Source organism: Protopterus annectens, chromosome 1.part1 (genome assembly GCF_019279795.1).
Source record: "Protopterus annectens isolate FY-2018-M chromosome 1.part1, PAN1.0, whole genome shotgun sequence".
In the NCBI taxonomy this organism is placed as follows: Eukaryota; Metazoa; Chordata; order Ceratodontiformes; family Protopteridae; genus Protopterus; species Protopterus annectens.
The window spans coordinates 1,574,944,723-1,574,961,703 of NC_056726.1; the positions used below are offsets into that span (position 1 = coordinate 1,574,944,723).

Below are 16,981 nucleotides of genomic sequence, written 5' to 3' on the forward strand. Positions count from 1 at the left end.
TGTATTTTGGTTTTGGTTCTGTGGCTGAAATGTATGGTACAAGTTGTAGCCTGGTAGTGCTGGGGTGCTCTCGAGCCTTGAACCAGGTTTCTGTTACTGCACATATATTTTCTCCATACTGAGGAGTGCCTCGAGTGCATGCATTTTGAGGTTCAGACTTCTGGCATTGAGTAGCATTACCCTCGGTTTTTTGTTACTTGTGTTATTTACTGCAGTGGGTTTGTCTTGAGCCTTGCCTAAAGGCACTATGGGGGTGGCAAGAGCCTTGGCCAGTATTCGAAAGCCTAAGGGTGATGGGTGCAAGCAGTCTCTAGCAAAGCAGCGTGGCTTGTTGAGCATGTCATCCTAGGCAGACACTGGATCCCCTTTGACACCAGAAACTTAGCCAATTTAAATTGAATTTTTTTCTTTATACCATGATATCTTTCTTGGTGAGGGCAGGATGCTACTCAAGGTCAGGGTCATACCAGCCTGGGCTACATGATCAGAGAGCTTGTTTCTTTTCATGTAGTCCAGAGAGGTACAGCTCTGGTCATTCACACCAACATGGACAACAACTGTCATATTTGTACTTGTTCTGTAGTGACCTGAGTGCTTGTTATGTGGGTGATCCTGGCACCCAACAGACAGTTAACTGTAATCTTCAGCTTAGTGAGTGGGACGTCAGCGTGCCTGACTAAGTCACCTATTACTAGTATGTTGGGTATGTTATTTTGCCTTGAGGGCTGTGATTGATTACATGGCACACTGGTTTTGTTAAGTATGTTTCATGGTTTGAGGAGGGGGTCGTGCGTGTGTGTCGCAGATGTCGTGGTGTGTGTACAATGCTTGTGTGTAGGATGCAACCTCTGAGCTCACAACTACCAATTTACAACTTGCCTCATTTCTCCTGGTCTTGTAACTTTCACTTTAGTTCTCTGGTTTTGCTCTGTCCTGTAACTGGATTAAGATTAAAGTCCCTTTCCCCAAAGATTTGAGAATTGCTAATCACTTGCACAGGGAATATCTGAATATAAAAGTTGTTTCTGTGTTCTGTAATTTTTGGAAAATCTTTTTCTTGTAAGAATCCATTGTGTAATCTGGATACATTTATTGGCATTTTACTGTGATAGTCCACTGGGCCAAAACAAGCCCATTTTCAGTGCAGGCACAGGGAAAGGTCCAGAAGTGTATAAACATACAGCATACACTATCTTCAGTTTTACATAGAAATGTTCGTGGGACAAAGGTCAACTAGTTCAGGACAAGTTCTTAAGAATAAGCATGAAGGGCAAAAGGCAGAGTAGGGGTGGTGGGAGCAGGGGGTACCGAAAAGTATAGTAGATTTAGGTAAGAAATGAGCAGTATCATTGATATTGAGTGAGAATGAGATGGATAGATAATTGCATGTTTCAGAGGGGTAGTAATATCCTCCTCTCCCATTCACTGTTTTGTCTTTGGCCAGAACCTGAAAGTGGCACCTCTAGGGTTATTGTTGATGCAGAGCAAAAGTTTAAGAGTCTTTTTCCCATCTTTAAGTTGGCAAAGCTTTTGTTGCTCTGCATGATTCGGGAGACAATGTACATCTCTGCCCATCTACACTGTGAAAGAGTATTGAAAAATAGATTGTACCTGTTACCATGAAGAACCTGTCCTTCCTGTAAGATTCATCAAATCTACATGCAATGGGGGGACTGATTTATTTTTTTTTATTATTTTTAATGGTTTCTATAAGGACTCTGAATTTGGGAATTCATAGCTGCCCCCTCAGCAGAACCAACAGTACTTTTGCAGCCACACTAGACTAAAGCCAGCTACAATAATTTATGCAACTTTTTTATATATGTATATTGGATGCTCTATGTATTCTAGTTTTAATGTGCCACTTAACATCTCTATAGACATGTAGCCCACTACACCTTACATTAACTCTGAATGCTATGTTTTTGGTGTCCAAGCAATAAATTCCAAAATGCTGTTTGGATAATAAATGCAGTGGAAAGGACAGGGCTAGTACTTAAGAATATCCTAAATCCTGTAATGTCTCAGCCCTGCCCTCTAAATGCCAGCTACATCTTTTTTGATTCTAATGAATCTCTCCCCATCATGGAGAGTAAGAATACATTGCTTTAAGTCTCATAACCCCACACACACACACACACACACACACACACACACACACACACACACCCACACATTCGAGGAAAACACCTGAATGTTCAGATGCTGCATTTCAGATTTGAAGGTCTTTCTGATGTAAAGCTAAGCATGCACTTATGAGGTGGCTATAAATGTTTGCATATTAACTCGGGCAGTGCATTTGTTCCATGCTTATTAAACTGACAAGTTCATAGATTAGTACTAAGCTAACTGCCCTTGCGAGCCATTTTAAGCCTAGCCAGTTATCCCTTGAGACTCAAACCCTGCATTCTGTATTTGTTAGGCAAACGCCTTAACCATTAGGCCACCCTCCCACCAAGTGTGGAGACTTCTGTAAGTAAACTGGGGAAATCTTACTCTACTACAAACGGATCACATGCACAGTAATCTTGTTTCCAAGAAATTTAAAATTGATTCTGAGGAAAGGAAATTCTCATCTCTATTCAAAGTCCACTGTCTGTTTTTGCATATTCATGAGATACTTGTAGTTTCCACAGTTCAGTCCACCTCTACATGATGCAGTTTCCACTGTGCAGTCACCCAACAGCAGATTTGCTAAACATTTGCAAGTATTACTATAAGACTAAGCATATGCTAATGGATGTTTCTCCCCTGCTGGTTGTGTGCTGCAAAATTCTGACTGGGTATTTCCCTGCCCTTGACAGTTTGACATATTGTTAGTGCTTGGTGAGGTTCTGGCTGTAGAACTAAGTGTGGGTAACTTGTAATCCCCAAATTGTGGACTGCTACAAATCGCCATACATTTGGCAAACTAAACTGTGCAGCCATTATTGCTTTCCAAAGTTGAACAGCATATCAAGCTCAGGTTACCTCTGAGGTAACATTCATTAGAAGTATGTCTGCTCTGCTTTTTACTGGTTCTAGGGCATATGACTATTAGAAAAGTCATAAGCAAGTTTAGCTGATCAAATTGCCCTCCTGCTTTTGGATTGGCAGGTGCATTCTAGGAAGATTTTCTGTTCAGACTTCAGACCTTCCCCCATTACTAAACTCCATGGTGTCATTTGCATCCAGGCATATAGTCTTTCTTTCAATCCATGACCCTCCATTTTATACATCTTCTGGAGACATTCATGTTGTAGCAAAGCAGTCTTATAGCCAGGTTAGGAGCAGTCTTATAGCCAGGGTAGTAGCATCTTTGAGAACACAAGTGAATCTTAATAGATCAATGGATAGGATCATGTTCATCAGCAGTTCACATTTCCTCTGGTTACTCGAGTATTCTCTAGTAAAAGTTAAATGACTGTTGCATATTATTGTAGGCTTATCTAATGGTTATCACATCTAGTAAACTTATCCCTCAAAATATTTTAATGTACTGGTATTACCTTGCTTTTGTCTACAATGTTTTCCTAACAACTGCTTCATATGATTCTGAAAATGCCTTTTTCACTCTGCAAAACTGACATTTGTAGCTATAGCAGGATGTAAACAGTTTCATAATTACCTTTTTGCATAGAAATGTCTTCTGAAAATATTTTATCCAGATGAAGTCCTCAAAGGTGGAAAGTTAAAACTGGAGAGGTTTGTTTGAATGAGTGGAATAAACTAGGACCATATAAAAGGCTATGGTGCAGTGATTAGGCTGAGGTATGCCACTGGACTAGTAGAATTGATCAAGTGCAGGCATTCACAAAGGCTGCACTGAAAGTGCAGTCATGAATCAGCATGACCAAACTTTACTATCTTAGTCTAAAATTCCAATGATGGGGAAAAATATGCACAGTTTGATATGAGAAGGCAGGTAACCATTGCCATAAATTAGATTGGTGTCATGCATAAGTAGAATAATCCAGAGGTAAAACAAAGCAGTGCTCTAGTACAAGGGTTCATAAAGTACATGCTGAAGTGGCAATAGAATCTTCACAGGTCTGCACTTTCAGAAAATTGCAGCTGGAAAAATTCCCATGGTAGCTTTTTAGCCTTTAGTTTGTGAACTAACAATGTTGGATATTACTTGCCCCTCCCCATGATATTCTGATGCTTATCCCTTCATGTCCTCAAAGATGTAACCTTTTGAGCAGGTGTACTGTATTTGTGAATGTGTAATGGATCTTGCAGGGTGGGGTTTGAGGCTTTAATACGAAGGCTGCCTCTTGGTAGCCCGTGTTCTCTCCAGCTGAACCCTGTATGGATGGGTACATGCAAATGGGGCACTAAGATTCTGAAGGACTATAGAATTGTATCTGTGGAACTGGGCATACCATACCTCTGGATACAAGCCATACATTAATCTTTTACAGTAGTGAATGTGGTCAAAGGACCGTTAACATGGTGAAAGATACGGCAAGAAGAGCCTGTTTGAGGACTTGGTGCCATCTAAACAACCCAACTTGGTCCGCCATAAACCCTTAACATTTGCTTCACTTCACTGGCCAACCTATGGCACTTGCTTTTTGTACAGCACTGGTTATGGGCCTCTTGGAAGAAGTAGAACTTCCCCAGTTGTAACTTTCTGGGTTCTAATTGTGAATAAGCTTACTATAAGAGTTCTTGGAAGAATCTTTGCCAATAGACCATTTTAAATGTATTTTGAAGCCTCTCTTCCCATGCATATAATGGACTTGGGGAGCCTTGGCAGCAATAAACTGTATATAATTGTGGTCCAGGACCAAAGGAGCAGGTGCTGCATTGGAAGCCATCTCTTAAAACAAGCAAACGAGGTCCCTGGTAAAATCTTTAAGGCTAACTTGAGTCCAAATTGGTCACATCCGCCAAGGACAATCGCAAGGCCTTCACATGTCTGCAATCTCTAAGGGAGCACCAAATCTGCTCAGAACTGGTGGTCAATAACACCACATATACAAATGCCATAGGTATAGCCAACCCTGCTGGCAGACGGGGAAGTTTTTACTGAACCACAATTGGTAAACCAGGACATCCATTCCCCAGCACCTGCATCTCAAGTCTCCATGGGACCCAACATGCCTGGCTGCATCCTACATGAGTTGTCAGCTCGATTTAGGCACCCTATTCAAAGCCTGAGCACTTGCTTTATCCCAGCTGAATGGAGGACTGTCACTTTTTCCACCCTTTACACAAAGGTGGAGTGTCCACTGACCTAGGCAATTATAGGCCCATTGGCAAGGCCATGGAACCCATTATGGGCCTTATGAACACATTGTGTGGGGTCAAGCATTTGGAAGTTGCCAGTTTGGTTTTGTCAAAGGGAGAGCATGCTTATTAAATGTGGTCAACTTTGAAAACCATCTCCAAAACCATGGATTAGGGGAAGATGGTACACTGCCTAGCTTTACCTAGCCAAAGCCTTTGACACTATTCCCAACTCGGCATAATTCCTTCCAGCTAGGTATCCACCTGTATGTTAGATGGGTGGGTAGCTGGCTCACAGAACCCCCTCAGTCAAAATAGGGGAAGCCACCTCTAGTAGACCTGTAATGAGCAGGGGAAGCCACCTCCATTAGACCTGTAATGAACAGTGTATCCCAACAATTGGTCTTGGGGCCTCTACTGTCAAATACTTTTCTGAGGTGCAAGCCAAAACCAGTGGTCTGTGGCTGACCAAGTTTGCAGATTACTTAAAGCTGAGCGCTCACTTTCCCCTAGTGATGTGAACATTCTAAAACTGGGCCATACCCAAGCTAATGATTGGTGCCAGGAGCATGGCCTCAAATTGAATGCCAAATGCATTATCCCCTTTGGGGAAAAGGACATCCCCACTAATATCACAGTACTAACTATGCACGCAAGCAGTTGGCACTAAAGTTGATGGTAGCCTGACGTTTGACCATGTTGCTTCTGTATAGAAGGCTTTCTACATGGCCTACTTCCTAAGGGCATTGCATCCAGGAACAGTCATGGCACTCCTCCCATTAGAGTACAATGCCCCTTTTGCAGTTACCTTGCTAAGCACATAACTGGAGAAACCGTAGAGGTTCTTGACCAGGAAAATTTGGGGTCTCATGTCTCTTGTATAGATGAGCTAAAAGCCCTGTCCCTCTACTGTCTCAAGACTTCTCAGAGGTGACTTGTCTGGTATACAAGGCCATATTAGACCCAGCCTTTATGGACTTGGTGCATATCCATAAGTGAATGCACTCTTGCAACCCGCATGAAAGACCTAAATCTGGTCTGACATTAATGGAACTTGGTGGGATAGATTTGTATCCCAGAGACTACCCCCCCCCCATCTGTGGAATAGACTTCCTCTCCATGTTAAGCAAAGTACTTCTCTCTAGACAGGAACATGAATGACTGTATGGGAAATAGATAAATACACCCCTGGGATCTCACCTGTGTCCCTGCTGGACAGGGGAAATGGGTGCTGACATTGTGGGAATATGGTTAAATTCTTGGCTAGGCTTATAAGGGCCTCTGGGCTAATAGCCTAGTATCCTATGAACCTATAACTGCAGCCATTGGTTCAAAGCTGGGTTTGTTGCACCATTTCCAACTCCTAAAACTCACATTTTTCCACTTAAGTTTAGCTTACACAACAGTGAAAACTCTGTATTGAACAAATGCCGAATGGATAAGGTGTTTAGAGAATAGAGTAAAATTGTTGAAGGCTGGCAAGTGGGGGGACTCTAGGTATTGGATGTAGAAATGGTTCTGCTTAAAGCGTGGTTCAGCTTGGACTAAGATCTATATGAACACCTTAAATGACAAATGGGGCTTACAAGGGGAACCCAGTTTGCTAGTGTTGGGTTTACTTGTCTATAGCCAGTCTTCCAAATGACTGGACACTGCAGATGTACTGCTTGGGCATTGCTGCCTTAAGGGCTTTGGCCTACCAGTGGAGTTGCATTTTTGCAGAATGTCTAGGATGTGTTCCTTTTCCTCCCTATCACCAAGGGATTGCAGATGAGTTTGACTAAAGATCCTCTGAAAATGTATGCTAATGAACCATTTTTTGGCCCTTTTTGTAATCTTTCAATTTTGTCTTGTCAAAGTATGTCTTAAGTGGTTAGATGTATCTTTTCCTATAAAAAGCTGTTCATAAGACTGTTCTTGCATTGCCTCAATGTTCCTCTGAGGCTGGTGAGCTAAACTGACTTTGATGGTGCCTGGTGAAATGAGTACTAAAGTGGTGAAAATGTTAAGAGGGTCTCTACTACAATACCAAAATGAATAAAGAGCACCAGAGTTACAATTCTGTGGCTTCCAAAGTCAGTGTAGAAGCAATTACAATTTGGCCCTTATTTCAGACATGCCTTAGCCAAATGTTATCTGAAGTAAAGGTACAGGGTGTCACTCTGACTATATTATTGGTTATGCTTGTAATCTACAGAGCTTGGTATTTGTCTGACCAGGTATGTAAAGCCTTGTTGCCACCCCAATTACGACTGGACGACTTGCCTGCAGCAGATTTCATCTAAGCCCAGAGTATAATGGTCCCTTTTGGTGCTTGTCTGACCCAACTTGAGACCAGAGGCTTCTAGATGCACCAAGAGTCTGTAGGAAATGGTGCTTTTAAATTCTGCCTAGCCTACAGTGTTGGAAGGATCCAGTCCTATGCAACTTCTCCCCCATCTGCAAAATGAATGTCCTAGTTTTCTTCCACAGAAGCAATTTAAGATCTGTCTTGTATGAATTTTTTTCTTTTGCTTAAAGAAAAGTAGCCAACTGACAGCTAGTGTACCCTGGACAAATGGATGGGCAGTCCTAAATCTACCTTGAGGGGTGGTCCTTCAAGCCCTTGTTGAAATAGATGCAAAAGTACAGTCATTGCCATAAGGTGAACAGATCAATGCTGCTGCTGTAAAATATGGCTAAACCTTGGCTTGTATACAAAGCTTGAGGGGGCAGGGTGAGGGTCTAAGCCCCTGAAGTGGTCCTAGCAAAGCCTGCTCTAATTTTGGAAAAGATTCAATTTGTAGTTCTAAATCTGTACAGAGGACCTGGTTGCTGCCTCAAATTGTGGCCACCCCTTTCCAAAAAGCCACTGAAGCTAAGGCCCTAGCAGTGTGCCTTGACCCTATCTAGACTTGTGGAAATGCAAATAGCATGAGACTATTTGGAAAGTGAACACCTTCACAATTTTGCTCTCGTTAAGTCTGAAGGTTTGGGTTTAGCTAATTCAGGATTCTGAATCTCCAGATAACTAATGCTTTCTCTTTTCTAGAAAGAACTGGGAGCGTGGCTTAAAGCAAGTCTGCCATTTTAGGCACAAAGTATATTTTTCAAAGGAACTTGCTGGAAAGTGAGGTTGACCCACTGTTAGACTTTCAGACTGATGTAATCAGTGACTGTCTCTTGTTTTGGAAAATTTGGAGGTAAACCATGAAGTTCTCAAGGGGTCTTCTGTTTTCTTAGTGGATGGGTATACCTGATAAAAATGTCAGTCTTAACATGTGATGTATAAAAGGGGGGTGGATGTCTCCAGGACAGGTTTGGATTAACCTTTGAGGATAATTCTTTGTAGAACAAGAGAACCTTAAAGGGTCTTGGTAAATGGGGCACAGAATTTTTCGCTGACTTGCTAATGACTTCCTAGGTCTGTCTCCTTTACTTGCTGTGCAAATCCTTCATTTTCAGAGTAAACTCCTCATCTCGGCCAGCTGAACTTGTTTAAGTTGGGGTATGTCAACCCCTATCTTGTAAGAAGGTTGTCTGAGAGCATGTAGAACCCAGTAGTTGTCCCAGTGATCCATTCTGAATCTTCAGAATGACCCTTTATATCTGAAGAGTCCTGGAGCATAACTTTGACAGTTTGTGAAGGGAGGCGGATTTGAGGTGCTCCCTACAGTTAGATCAATATTTGAATATCACCTGATTCAATTTCCATTTTGTGAGGGCCTGTCCCGGTCCTACTTGGCTTGTATGTTGCAATGTTTTGCTTTTGGGGGAAAAGAAGATGTCTAAGTGTGCTGAATTGCTACATCTCTGCTACCATAATTTGCACAGAAGGGAAGATCTGAAAATACTATTATAGTAGATAACCTAATGTGGTATATATCCTGTAGAGCTGTACAGAGAACTAAATTTACAGATGCCAACCTGTTTTGTGGCCCTTGTCCTCCAAACATACTGCAGTAGACTGCTCTCAAAGCAATGTCTGACCTGGTGTCTTCTCCAAAGCAGTTCTTAAAGAATACAAAACTGAGTGAAACAAGTGCCACTGAATTTTATGGGGTGTATGGCTAGAGGAATCCTAGATGTCATGAATCTTGGTATACTGAGATCCTGGAGTCTTCATGAGTGTGGGGAAAATGTCAGGAAGAGCTAAAATATTAGCACCCCCTGAAGAGATCCCCCTCAATTACAAGCCTGTTGGAGGGAAGGGGGGGTCAAAACAAATTTTAGATGTTCTAGAAGTCCAGTCTGCAAAGGAGATCATAAAGAGATTCCTGACTCTCAAAGATTGCCAGTCCAAGAATACCTTTCATCCTGCACAAGGCCATCACTGTAGCTGTATACTTGAATTATCCACTGTTGCAAGAGTATTTACAAAAGGTAATGCATTAAAGTGAGCTTCCTTCGGGCTTCATTGTGTGGCAATTTTCTTGTTTTTCAGTTTTTGGACTCTGCCCCTTTTCAAGTGTTTCAGTGCAGCTCAGTTTGAGCCCCCAAAAAACTGAGGGGGGATGAGAGGTAATGGGTTGTGTGTGTGTGGGGGGGCAGCACTTGAGAACAGAATGATCTTGGATGGGTATCCAAATTCATGAAGCACTTAAGATTCTGCCATCAGGGAAAGAATAGGCTTTCTACCCCTCGAGTCAGCAAACTTGAGTACCGCTGAATCTTTGGAAAGCCAGTTTGTGGGATCCTTATTGCAATGGTAGGAATGTAGAATTCCAACTAGTAGTCAGTTGACTGTCCATGGTCCTGGACAGTGGATATTGAGTTGAGGGTACTGCAGAGGTTTCAAATACAAACCTTTCTGGTAAACTAATGTAACCATGCAAATCTAAAGGGGCCTGTAGATGTTCTGGAAGATAACACCAGCTAAGTCATAAGCATATCTCAAATGTTCTGGTAATTGACAAAATGGAGAATAATCAGTCTGACAAAGAATACTGGAATGTATTTCCCTTAACCTGATCTTAATTATACAATGATCCCCCCCATTAATATTCCAAAACATGCACACTGATTTGCAACATGCACGCTGACCAGACTTGTACTAATGGAAAGGTCCTGTCGCCCAGACTCCATTAGTAAGTCTCGGAACACAAGATCTCTGCTTTTTTTAAGGCAGTCTCACTATGTTAAACTCCTTTTAACATAGCGAGACAGCTTTTTTTTTTTTTTTAACTCAGATCTTGCATTCTCTGTTGCTTCCACCCACAGCTCTGATGTACTGCGTAAGCATACACATGTTCAGTATATCAGAACTGCCACAATACCAGACAGCTGCGGAAGGGCAGAAAGGAGGCATTATACAATGCCATTGTTTAAGAAAACATTTTTCTTAAATGTCATTGTATAATAACACACGCCTGGGTGTGGGTAATGCTGGATTTAGCCTGTTTAGCCACTCAGGCTTTGCCCTTGTGACCAACACCAGCTGTGGGTAAATCCAGTATTACCCACACCCAGATGTCAGTTATTGCTACAGTAAATCTAGAGTTGAGACTGAGCTAAGCAAAATAGTTCTCCTTTTAGACAAGAATACTTAATAGGAGTGACTGGACCTTTTACCACAAGTTATTTGGACTGTGTAGGCAAAATCTTTCCTGGGACTAGTTTCCCATGGCCAAAAAAGGCAGCTCCAATAACTGCAGTGGGTTTGTACCCTCTGGTTTAATGGATTACAATAATAAAGGAACCAGAAATAGGTGGGGGGGGGGACTCTGCCTCAGCTACAGATAATCACTGCAAAGACTACTGAGGGGGTAAAGGCTGTCTGGAAATGTCCTTTTTCCAGAGGGAAGAGGAACCAGTAAGTTCATGGGGAAAGAGGCCTGAAACCCAGGTAAAAATGATGGCAGCAGTCCATAAATGGTACCATAGCTGCAAGGTAGTCAAGCTAGTAGGCTCTCTTCAAGGGAGACCCAAAGTAATGTTTAGGAAATCTTGGCCAGGCATCAGACTTCACCTTACCCTGTTAATAGGTGCCATGGGATACTTTAAATCTAACCAAGCTGCTACCATCCACTCCAGTAGTTGGCCCCTCCTTTAATGTCACTAAAGGATAACACTAGTGCAATGCCTGCAATCCATCCCCATAGTGTAGGGATGGAACCAAGTGTTACCTGTTGTGACACTGACACTGAACATGACTAGCACAGCACTTACTTGCCAGCCCCCAATGATGGTCACATGGCCATCCAAACATTTGCTTGCTAGAATTTACTATAGAGTTTATTTCAAATTGTGGAATGTTTTCCTGAAGAGAATTCTTGCTAGCAAGTGGACTAAGCCCACAGATGTGTGCTTTTTTTAAATTTATATGCTGTTTATATTATATAAAGCTCTGAAGGACTTGGCACCCAGAATTTACCCAGCTCTAAGTTGTCAATATTTTAGGTGCATGGGCAGTGCCTTATCTTTAGAAAGCTGGATGTTTTATCCTATGCAGCATATAATAAATTTAGTGAAGGCGACTGCAGTGATTTAACACCTAGCTATAAATGTCAGTAAATTCCTTAACAGAATTAGACTTTGCATAATGATGCAGGCTGGGGTTAACTCTGAGTGGCAGTCCTTAACACTGGACTACAAAAATGGGTGGGGGGGGGGGGTAGATGTAAGGTTATGAAGAATGTGTGGAAAAACTGACTTGCTTGTATTATATAGTTACTTTGTGTGTTTCTGCTTATTCCCCATTGTATGCTCCTAAAGGTGCAGGCTGGGGGTGTGTTGTAACCAGTTTTCATGGTCAGTATGAACTAGCTCTGAAAAATGTAGGAAATCAGCAATGCATCTAGACTACATCTGGGAATAGTGCACCAGCTGAAATGAGTTATCCCTCTATACAAGATTTAGCTGTAAATGATACTGAAGCTTTAGGGACCCTATACAAATGCAGAGAAGGACTTGGACTATATAATTAGCAGTAAAATGGAACCTATACCAAGAAAGTATGAATCCTATCTCTATTGTATCCTAGAAGTAAAGGGCATTGTTTGCCAGGTGAGTAACGACTGTTTTGATCTAATTTCAGATCTACATAACCTGCCACCTTAAAGCTGTGAGTACTTCTCAGATACTAGATTCTACAAATAAGGCTTGTTCCTTCACTAAAAACGTGTAAGTTTGTACAGTTGCACTTTTTAATTTTCACAAACTTTAGCAGTGAAAGATTTTTGAAATTTAATGGGATTCCCTAAACTTTCAGATGGTCTGCAGTAGAAGGTTTCAGTAGTATTTGCAGATGTTGCGAGACTGGAAATTGTGGAAATCTACCTTTTAGACGACTACACAAGAGAGATGCTTTGAAGGGTAAGTGGATTAACTACAATCTAGTTACTTGGTGAAAAATTTGACAACCTCCCTTATGTAACCAGTACTCTGGGTAGTGACATGCCTTTGGACACAAGTCCAAAACAAGGGGGCAATCACTAGCAGCAAGGGGAAGGAACAATTGGTGTATGGAACTGAGCATTTGGAGTCTTGGTACAAGAGCAAACCACCTTGGCTTTGAGGATGGATTAGTGCTCCATGGTTTGCTTGGAGAGCTGCATGTAGTTCTGAATTAACTGTTCTGAGATGAAGTAGTAAGGGTTGTTATATCTGACTCATTTCTGTAGGAATAATCTGGCAATATGGAGAGGGTTGCTAGAAATTTAAAGTGCATTATATTTACTCCAATTGTAAATGGGCTTCAGCAGAGGTGCATGAATCTGCCAGCTTTTCTCAGATTTAACTTTGATTCATGTATTCTGCACCCTGCCAATTAGAGGGGACTGACTTGAGCTCCAGCCTGCTGCTACAAATGGAAATGGCACCAGATATGATGAGAGGTTTCTTTCCTTAATGGGTCTCATATAGAGGAAATGAGGAGAAGCCACTCTGCTTTTAATGTTAAGGAAATGTGTTTTTTCTCTAAAATGTCCAGTAGATGACTTATGTTTTCTTTCAGCATCTCAGGCAGATGTTCATCTTGGTCCAGTTGTGATTAAAAACCCACTTGCTGAAGGAAAATCTACTTTCAAAGAAGGCCACCCCATTCTGCAGAAGTCTTATGGTAGGTATTTTTCTGTAAATCTCCCTAGCAGTTGGGTAGCACAAGTACTGGTGTCTGGAGTATGTATGAAAGTCTTCAACTGTTGCCCTCTAATTTCCCCTGAAGTGATTAACAAATCTTCTCTTGCAGTGTTAAGGGTCAAAAAATAGGCTCCCAGTTTGTCTTCATATTGCAGTTTTGTCAAATTCAAACAGAGCCAAGCAATAAAAAAGATTGCTGTGCAAGAGAGCCTGCTGTAAGAAAAAGGAAAAATAACAGAATGCTGTTAACAGGAGGGAGATGTCTGGATAATATGGTGTCCTAGAAATGACTAGGAAAATGTTGGGGGGGGGGCATTTTCTCCTTTTCATTTTCATTTCCGCCTGAGGATAAGGTTGAACTTTATTGTAAAACGATCCTACTGAATTTTGCCCCCAAAAAGCCTAACTCCAAATATGTCAGTTTAACCCTTGAGTTTGTCTACAGGGGTTGCACGATTTTCCTATACAAGTTTTAAGCAGTGAACCAGAAACATTGTAGCTGCATTAAACTGCTGGTGTTGCCATAAAGGCACTTGACAAAGTAACATCTTCTGTAAAACTGTAGTTGGGGGGGGGGGGGGGTTTGGATTGGACAAGGCAACAAATTAGTATTGGGACATTATCACTGAGTGACTACTGTTAAAGGGACTGAGTTTCACCAAGGGAGTACATCTACACCAAATGTAGAATGCCTTTGGGAAGTGGTACTGTGTTCATGAGTAACTAGCAGAACCATTCTACCTTTGACCAAAAGATAAATGGATTACTGGTGTGAATGTTGGAGGCAATTTGGAGATTCATGGGGATATGAATAGCAGTTGAATTGCCATGATGTCCTAGGACAGTGGGTAGATTAGGTAGACCAAGATGTTGTCCTTCAAAAGTGGATTTAAGTGTGTGTGGATGGCTAGGAAAGTATCTTTATTCTAGAACTTGTAATACCACAAGCATGCCTAAATTTATTTAAAGGGGGTTGGTAAACATGCTAAAACTGCATGAATTTGGCAATAAGGGTTTTGTCCAGAATGGTGACATTTATCTGCAGTAATGCTGCTGGTGTGACTAAACCACTGAAATGAGTGGCATATGGCACCATACTAGTGGTAGTGCTATTTGGATGTGGTGGCATAAAATTGCACTTGTGACTTGCAAGATCTACACTTAGTAACCCAGTGGCTCCCCTTCTAGGGGGATAGATGTAATACCACTTATCTGATTGGGTTTTAAATTTCAGCTGAAAGCTGAATGTGTGCTTGTACCTTGGAAAGTATGATGTATGTAGGAAGGCCAGGTGTTGCCCCATGATTCCAACACATGGGCTGAAGGTGCAGTGATGCACTTATGGTAACAATTCTTCAGGCAAGAGTATAAAAAGCTCAGGACCCATCCTCAGATAAGATCTCAGGAAATTTCATTTTCTCCAAGGGATAGCGAGTTTTTGCAGGATGGCAATAGCATTCACTTATCTTGGGACTCTACAAGAAATGTGCAAGAGCTCCACACCAAATTACTTTTTTCTCGATTCAATACTAGAATCGAGACCCATTTGACAAGTAGGTTATGAACAGCAGACAGCTGCACATACATCCAAGTGCAAGTTTCCTTACAAGAAGTGGAGCCCTTATTTTTATGGTCTTTACAAGAGAGGCATTTACCTTTGCTGTGAAACTTGCAAGTGGAAAACGTTTAATGGGTTTATCTACTACATTTTCTGGCTGTGATCCTAATATCACTGCTACCACCTAAACAAAGGAACTCTTGCACATAGTTGGCTTTCCTGGTGAAATGCAGAAGGCATTGCTGTACCTCAGCACTTAACTTGGCATGCTTGTGTATACAATTGTGTTGAGTAATCTGGGGTTTGTCACCATTAAATCTGAGTATGCAGACATCAAACTGAGTTCAACATTTTTTATTTCCTTCTAGGTTCTGCTCTCGAAGCAATGTCTTTCGCCATCCTTGCACTTGGGATAGTAACTTTCTTTGCTGCCTTGGTGGTCTACATGAAACGCGAAGCACTGAAGTAACTACAGAATGCAAAACTTTAGCACTGAAATGTTTCCAATAATAAATAAATGTTTAGCAAAAATACTTGCTGCTTAATTTCATTTGATCAAACATTGAACTCTGACAGATACTTTGGAATGTAGGAAAACCTAAAGGTGGACTTATTATTGAAAAATGCATGATCCTCTGCTTAAGCTGAGGAAAAGGCATTTGGAATGGAAAAGTATAATGCAGAATGTAACAGCTTGCAGGGGAATTTTAAAATTCTTGCCAAATAATACTTTGCATGAACTGACAAAAGGATAGTAAAGGAATGGCACTGGATAACTATGGTCACAGATGCAGAGCATAACACTAATGTGGCGTCCCACTGCCTTGTGAAGGAAAGTGGAGAAACAATGCATCCCGAAGCTATTAAGCAATACAGGGCTCACAAGTGGTTAAAGTAAGCCCCTTATCCTATGGAGCTAGGGGCACAGGTATTTATCACTTGGCAGAACTCTTCCAAGAAGTCAGACACCTATTCTGCATCCCACAGCCATCTTATAACATTCAGTGAGAAGGATAAAATCTGAAAGCAAAAGTAAGACATGGAGGATGTTACAATCTGATGGCCTTCGGTTCCAATATGGCCACACATTGGGAATGAATGTCACAGCAAAAGATGCAGGCTTAAGGCAATGACCAGGTTTATAGTTGGTTGCATTTATGGGACTAGACTAAACTGATCAGTCAGCAGGGAAGTGACTGGGGTCTACCACTAATCGGCAAAGGTGTTGACTTTACTGCTCCAGTAACAGTGTGTATGGCCTGGGTGGGGAAGGATGGTCCTGGGGCAGTGCTGTGGTACTTTTCATGCTGGTTGGCTTATTTGCTTCCCTTGGTGGTTTCAAATTTTTTCTGGAATTTTAGAGTAATGTATTTCACATCTGCATGGAATAGTGAACTCTACACTAGACACAAGCCACTCTGAACATGGGCTACAGCTTTGAGGGCACATATCCTATGTCAGACTAATTGCCTACTTGCTGACTGCAGGTATAGCAATATTCTAAGCACACTGGTGAGCAATCTGGGCACACAGGTTGACAGCAACCTTAACTTCAATTACCATGCCTCCACAGTGGTAAGTGTATTTTTATATTTCTAATCTCATAAGGGCATTGTCTCTAGAAAGTGGTGTTAACCTACCCCCCATACTCTTGCCTCAGTAGGCTGGTAGAGTACAATGCTCCCTTTTTGGTATGTTCCTTACCAAACACCTGCAGCAATTGGAGAGACTACAAAGGTTCCTTGCAAAGAAAATTGGTCTTCAAGAGCACGTGTGGATAGACTGAAATCATTGTCACTTTACTCAGTTGTACTGACTGCTTAGAGGCCACCTGTGCTTGCATATAGAGCAATCTCTGACCTATATTTAATTGAAATGCTCCACATTTACAAGTCAGATGGCACACAGGACACTGTCAGATACCAGGTTAAAGGTCCTATAAATAGAACTTGAATTGTCTCTGAGGTTGCCCCACCTTTGGAACAAGCTTCCTATTAATGTTAAGCCCCTCATTGGCCCTATTTTAAGAATTAATTTGGACTATTGGATTGGGTGGGTCACCAGAAATTCACCCTGGGGTTTCACCTGTATTCCTCTTGGACAGTGGTAATAGGTACTGATTTTGAGGTCTGCTTGAACCAGACATTCTTC

The 16,981-nt window shown here is 41.7% G+C and overlaps 1 protein-coding gene across 1 annotated transcript in view; it reads left to right on the plus strand.

Moving 5' to 3' along the window:
* The window catches only part of LOC122813964 (zona pellucida sperm-binding protein 3-like), a 31,335-nt gene extending 15,972 nt beyond the window's left edge, over positions 1 to 15,363 (plus strand). The window contains exons 6-9 of the mRNA XM_044086521.1: positions 12,230 to 12,315; positions 12,404 to 12,507; positions 13,148 to 13,252; positions 15,199 to 15,363. Coding sequence (XP_043942456.1) covers positions 12,230 to 12,315; positions 12,404 to 12,507; positions 13,148 to 13,252; positions 15,199 to 15,299 — 396 coding nt within the window. The 3' untranslated portion in view covers positions 15,300 to 15,363. The remainder of the gene's footprint in view (positions 1 to 12,229; positions 12,316 to 12,403; positions 12,508 to 13,147; positions 13,253 to 15,198) is intronic.
* The last annotated feature ends 1,618 nt before the right edge of the window (positions 15,364 to 16,981 follow it).